This window comes from Cystoisospora suis, assembly GCF_002600585.1.
Source record: "Cystoisospora suis strain Wien I chromosome Unknown contig_8992, whole genome shotgun sequence".
Taxonomy (NCBI): domain Eukaryota; phylum Apicomplexa; class Conoidasida; order Eucoccidiorida; family Sarcocystidae; genus Cystoisospora; species Cystoisospora suis.
In genome coordinates this window covers 1-6,707 of record NW_027161770.1, presented here as the reverse complement: position 1 = coordinate 6,707, position 6,707 = coordinate 1, and the positions used below count along the sequence as shown (strand labels likewise).

Sequence of the window (6,707 nt, the reverse complement as noted above, 5' to 3'; positions counted from 1 at the left end):
TGCCCCGACAAACACACAGAAAGGGATATTCATGCACACCATTCAGTTATACGATTCATAATCAAACCGGCACGACACTTTCCAGCTCTGAACTGTGTCCAGCTCACCGTCAAAGATACGCGTGCACATATATGTATATACATATCCCTGCAGTCAGAGGCCAACACGTGCTCATTTCAGCTCACACACGGAAGTAACCATAAAAAGGAGACGCAACAGAACGCGTCTCTTTGCACACCACTGACAGGCTCCTTCCCCTCCTCATTTCTTTAGATTTCCGCTTACCAGAATCCAGCGCATCCAGGGGGAAGCCTCAACCCGGCGCCGCCCAAGGGAAAGGAAGCACCTGGTACTGCCCACACCCGGACCACTGAGAGACACAGGGACAACGAGAGATAAACGGAGACATCGAGTAGCTCTCATGCTGTCTCGTTCAAGTATGAGGAAAGGGGGAGTCACCAGTACTCCCTCTCCAAGACACCAGAAGCACATGAAAGAAACATGAAACACATAAACAGATCCAACCAAAACGCAAAGGCGTCAGTGACGGAGTGGAACCCGCCACTGCCCTTCTACAACTACAAACGAAGATCAAGCCCCTCGCCCCCATCGAGGCTTGTCTAATGACTGACCAGGTGTGGTTTGTATGTGAGGACTTTCGCCGCTGCTTCAGTGGGAAACTGTTTTTCCTAAGAAGTGTCATAACTATCGGGACTCAACGCACCCTTGTTACCTCCAAGTGCTGTATCGCCTGTGCGCACGCCGTGAATCCTCATCTAAGTAGACCTCCCATAGCTCAATGAGGACACCCTCATGCGCACCAGCAGAAAAGGAGGTTAGATGTGCTTAGACAACCGAAAAAACTATAAGGAAGAGGTTCAGTCTTACGGGGATAACGCTGCAAGGAAGAATGCTGTAGAAGAGATGATGCTCCCCCGTCACCTCGGACCCTCGAATGTGAAGAAGATGGCGGTGAGGAGGATGACAGAGGAGCCGGCGGAACTTTCGCCAGTGTCGGAACCCCTCTCCCGCTTTTGTCCTTTTCCCCAGCTAGGGAATGGTCGACGTCCTTAGCGCCATTGCTATAAGATGTCTTTTTGGAGTCATCCCCTGTGTCTGCAGGCAGAGCCTTCCGACGATTGTGCCCGTAAAGAAGCATACAATCCAAAAGGGCGTAGAGCCAAAAGTATGGCAGCATCCATTCTTGCCAGTCATCTAAAGCTGCGCAAAGAAAGAGACACGTACACACCAGGACCGGAGAAGAAAACGCAACAAGACATGTCCGGGAAGAAATCCGTGAGAGAGAGACCGCGGCGAAGAAAAGGCAGCAATACGTGTTGAGTGTGTGAAAACCCTCAGACGCGGAGAAGGTTCATGGTATGAAAGACTACACCAAGAAATGCATAGACATTGGCTTCGTATATCATTTCAAGTTGAGGGACCGGTGCCATACTGCGTCATGTTGAAGTGTATGAGGAGGCCATACATGTCATAACACAGAAAGCGGACCTCGTACACCCGTCTTGGAAGTGGGCGGAAACGAGGGTACTAGTGCACGAAGTCTTCAGCTCCTGAGACATACCGTGAAAAGGAGTCAAGATATCACTTGACCGCATTCGTCGTCTCCATAATGGTCGGGACATGAGACAGACCCTACGAAGCAACTGTCCAGACAACACAATCGGAAGGCAGGAAGGGACCTATAGATAGGAAACAGAAAACAGGTATGACGCTCTCTGACGCTGTCTCTCTCTTCTTCTTTTCCAGTATCATGGTGTAGTCTGCAGCAAAGGCCGCTAGTCTTCGAGCAGCGAGCAAGCGCGCTACCTCCTCCGATCGAATGAAGAGAAGTTACTTGGGCCAAAGCAAACGCTTTCCCAAAAAGGCTTAAAACCACCCTTCCTTAGGTGAGTCGACAGTGGGCAGATGGCTCCCTCACAACGCAGATCTGTTACCAGACAAAACCAACTCCGAGATTATGACATGTATGTATATATGTTGCTCATCCAACCTAGAACATACACGTTCTAGGTTGGATGAGAAACGTCCGCCCTACCCCAAGGAAAAAGTTTACATCTAGGACATACACATTGGTGACCTCAAGCACGAAACGGTCTCACAATCTCTCTCGGGCGTACGTTATACCGCCCCACTGGCCATCTGTCAGCTTCGCACTCGAGGTTCTCCCGCTCTCCTTATATGGAGCTTGATTCTGCAACCGTGTGGCTGCTGAGCGATCCGGACAGATGGCGACAGCAGCACGTGTGCCTCATACGCTTCATTTCTTCTTTAGGGTTCGGAATCGCCCACCGACACAAGACGATGCTGCGGGACTTCGGCCGCGAAGAATTTTGATGGTTTGTCTTCTCCCCCGGAGTGAAGAGAAGTACGTGTTTGACTCCCCCCTCCCATTCTCGGACCCTAAACTCGAGATCTATCACAACGGATGTCCCGCCAAGGAGTCACTGTGAAAGTCTCACACCAGGGCTAAGGCGGCCCGCCCCAGCAGCAAGATTTGACTCACCTCGCCATTACTGAGCAGCACGGGTTCATCTGGCATTGTCTCGGCGAGGGACTTGTTAGACCGTCCAAGATCGAGCTGTCGGAGTCTTAAGAGATGACATACATTTAGCACCCACACAGCTAGCCGCGTCTGTTCAATTAGGGAGCACTCTTTGATTTGTAGACATATGACACCGCGCAAAAGAAGATCCTGAAGAAGAGACACGGGTCCTTCCTCATCGATTAAGGCAACCCTTCCGTCCTCTTGTTCGTCGTCCTCGCCACGCCGTCTACGCCGCCTTGCCCTGCGTCTACCCACGATGACGCTCTGACGTACTTCCCGGAGTAACACTTTCGCCGAAGCTTCAATGTCTTCCTCAACTTCTTCTTCTTGTTCTTGTCCTTCTTTTTGTCCTTGTCTCTCATCACGATCAAAGAATGCCTCATCCCCCGTGTTTTCCCCTGAAGAGAGGAGTTCAGGGACCGGCTCTCCCACATCATCTACACCTTCATCATCTTTCTTACTCACCCTTCTGCTTTTGATCGGTCCTTCCTCTTTTACAAGGCAGTCGTCTTCGTCATCTGGACCTTCCGTGATAGCATAATCTTCAGTCTTTCCCCACTCGTCTTCCTCTTCCACTCTTTCTTGTTCACTTAATTCTTCAGAATCAACGCTGGTTCCACTCTCTTCACATCCATTACACAGCTTCCCTTCCTTACTTTCTTCAGCTCCATCTTTCTCGCTCCCTTTCTCTGTTTTCATCTCGCTGTCTTCCTTCTTATCGTCTTCTTGTTTCTTCTGTTGCTTCGTTGTCGCTGCGGCCACATGATTTTGCTTCACACCCCGTCCTTTCTTTCCACGCCGTCCCCCCGCACCGTTTTTCTTGTATGAGGGCCGTCGGGTACAGTAATTTTCAAGCTCATTCCCGGATAACGTAACATGCCTGATATCTGGCAAAGTACGTAGCTGTTTGAGAAGTAGGAGAGTCCGCCAAGCTGAAAGTCCCGATGCTCCTGTTGCATTAGCATCAACATGCCGTAGGTGTCTACATTTAGTGATACCAGCGCAAAGAACACGAAACTGGGAGGCTGGCATCTTCTCCAGATAATACATAAGAAACTTTGTAAGCTGCGGGGCAGAAGCTGCGGTAGAAAAGAACAAGGCCATACAATACGCTGACGGGAGAACAGTATCACGAAAATTGAAGACTTGGATCAGTCCGCGTCGAGAGCGGAGATCTTGTAAACGCTGCTGAAATTGATCTAATGTGAACTTACGGATCAGAACAATCTCCCTTGACTGGGGCGTATGATGCTGCTGCTGCTGAGAAGGGGATGTAGTTACGGTAGAGGGGGGACAAGCGGAGGTGGAGGTCGAACAATGACCAGAGGTTGGGGGCTGTAAAGCATCCCCAGGGCTCCTTCCCCCACGCTTGTTGACAGTTCTTGCTGCTGTTGTTGTCGTTGATGTCTCGCGAGGGGAAGTAGATCGACTTGAAGCCTCCATGGCTGAAGAGGTGGGTGACGTACCATTAGCACCAGTTGAAGCGGAAGAAGGAAGAGCAAGTGACGAAGATGAAGGAGAAGAAGAAGAACTCTGAATCATTTTGGTTGCTGTACGCGATGAGGAGGGAGAAGAGAGAGAGGTGCCAGTTGCTGCGTGGGTACGACCCCGTGGGATAGTGTCTTTAGCTTCATCATTCGTTGAGGATGTACGAACCTTCTTGTTCGTCTTACAACTCTGCTCAGACGATGGGGAAGGTGAACGAGAAGGAAGACCCCCGTTATTTCTCTTTGCCGAGAGAGAGGAAGCCTCTTTTCTCGCTTCTGAACCACTGGCCGACACGTCACCCTCGGAAGCTGGCGACTGGCACACTCCGTCGCTTGATGCTGCTGGAGTCGATATGACGACTACTTCCGGGGGCCGTGAGGAAGTATCCATTTTCCGTCACATCGGAGAAAAGGAGTCGTGTTCTGCATAGAGGATGACCAAAAGAAAGAAAGGAACACATGAGGTGGGTCTTACCGAGAAGACCACGTATAGAATGCCATGAACACATATGAGACAGCATGCAAACAGAAAAACCACTTCACGCTGATGCACTGCCATAGTCTGTATACACCGACCACGCTAGCATCTATCAGTGCCTGGGTCACTACTTTTCAATGGAAAGAGGGGTAGAAGTGGATAAGTCTCACTGTGAGACAGTGTGGAAGAGCAGAGAGATTGACATACACACACGAAGCACTGTAACCTATGGACAAAGGATCTGCTCTTGTCCACGAATATCACAAAAAGAGCCTCCGACCATCCGCCGGATAAGATCTATTGAAATCTCTCGAGATAGTCATCACAGTCAAGAATGACGGAGGAGAGCAACGGCAAGATTACAGAACATCATACCATCTAAGCCTCAATCTTCAGCGAAGACTATGTACTTGAAAGGAGACTGATACAGCGCCGTGGAGATCACGTGGAAGCAGCAGATACACCACCGACGACCGGCAAAAAGAGAAGAAACACGGAGTCCCGTAGTATGAGAGAGCTTCGGTTACGTGGCAGCCCTGATGTATATGAGATGAGCAGGAGAGCCATACTGCAGTCTGCAACTGCTCCGTTACTCAGCGGCAACGAGAAGGTGGCAGACTCGACCTGCCGAAGCCAAGAGGACAAAAGAACAGAGACGAAACATTGCATGGACCAGCTGAACAATACGAAGAACACCGTGGTGTACCATACAGGGTTTTTGCGGAGTCTTCGTACTTCCTGAGAGAACCGGGAAGTGACTCACGTTAGGAAGGCCGCACTCAACGAGAAGCCATGTCGAAAAAGGCAATGGGACGATGACAGGAAGGAGTATATAGAGTTTATATACACCCCCTGAGAGCTGCCAGGCATGCAATCAGGTTCACCCTAAACTTTAGATGAGCGATAGCCAAGCCGCACAAGGGAAGACGGAAACGACACATTGTTGACCGGCAGAGCAAGTCTCATCACTCGGAGTCACACTTGCAGTGATACCAAATAGCTCTTTCACGAAAGAACAGATTTTTTCAACCGCAGAAAACTCTTCTTTCGTGACCTAGTTCCTCCTCTCGTGCGACGCACACAGGGGAGTCGTACTACTAGGGAGATGGCTCAGATTGAGTCCACAGACGACGTTCACGAGGGACTCGAGTACATGGAAACCTGACGGGAAATCGGACCTGGCCTAGCACGACGCTAGACAAAGCAAAGAAGGTACACCGGGAAACCTGCTGGGTAGATGGGAGAAGATCTCATTAGAGAGAGGTGAAGAAGAAACAGCGAGAACACGGACCGTTTTAATATTGGTCGCTTGCATGATACACAATATAAGCCGCGGCTTATATACACTACCATATTGCTTAGTCAGAATAACGTTTGTGCCAGTGGTCTGACAGAAGACGGGAATTTGCAGGCCCCTGCCTCAGTCTTGGTTTCACATTTTTGTACAGCTATCAGCAGTGTAGAGAACTCGACTGCCCATGGCCGTTGCTCGAAACTCAGCACATTACCGTGTGTGTCGGAACCAGGACGGTGTGTGCAGCGCACTCGCACCGGTGCTGTCCGGAGGCGCCCCCTTCACTAGACCCGACGGTGATTCGCCTTTCAAGCCCTAGACCCTAAACCCGCGTATCTATCACGCCAGAAGAGACCGATTACAATCACGTGGAACTCCGATGAGCGGACGCTCGGTACGAGTGGTAGTGTCCTGTCTTCCGAACCATCAACCGAGCACTTGGATATGCCGCGGGAACAATGATGTGAAATTTGGCCCGCGCCCCGGAGCAGCAAGGTTCAGTTTCTTCTCAAGGGTTTACACGCGCTCTAAAATCAATCTCTACGCTGGAATTTCTCAATGGGATGCCTTTTATCTCTTATGTATCTATTTGTGCCGGTCGAAAAATGAGGTGCTGCTCTGTCTTGCCAATGCTTTCTCTAATGTGAGTCGGTCACTGCCTCGATTCTCGTGGTGTCCACTACAGAACCCAGCTCCTACGTTGTGTTCCCACCCTTACAGCGAACAGACCCTGCCAAAGAAACAATTACCCAGCTGCATAGTCGCCGAAATCTCACTTTCGCTGCACGGAGATCCTGCCGCGCTGCTGGATCGTTGCCTCAGGCTGCCTGCCCCAAACAGGGTTGCCCTAAGCGACCTAGCCTGTCACACGACTAAGATGAT

General features: G+C 50.5%; 1 protein-coding gene across 1 annotated transcript; it reads right to left on the bottom strand.

Annotated features, from left to right (window-relative positions):
- Window positions 1-280: 280 nt before the first annotated feature.
- On the bottom strand, window positions 281-5,766 carry CSUI_010946 (uncharacterized protein). The gene is made up of 4 exons (XM_068071047.1): window positions 2,525-5,766; window positions 1,583-1,664; window positions 889-1,221; window positions 281-370 (listed from the first exon to the last, which is right to left on the bottom strand). The coding sequence occupies exons 1-4, from the start codon at window positions 4,442-4,444 to the stop codon at window positions 282-284; spliced, it is 2,424 nt and encodes an 807-aa protein (XP_067916977.1). The 5' UTR covers window positions 4,445-5,766; the 3' UTR covers window position 281.
- Between the last annotated feature and the right edge of the window lie 941 nt (window positions 5,767-6,707).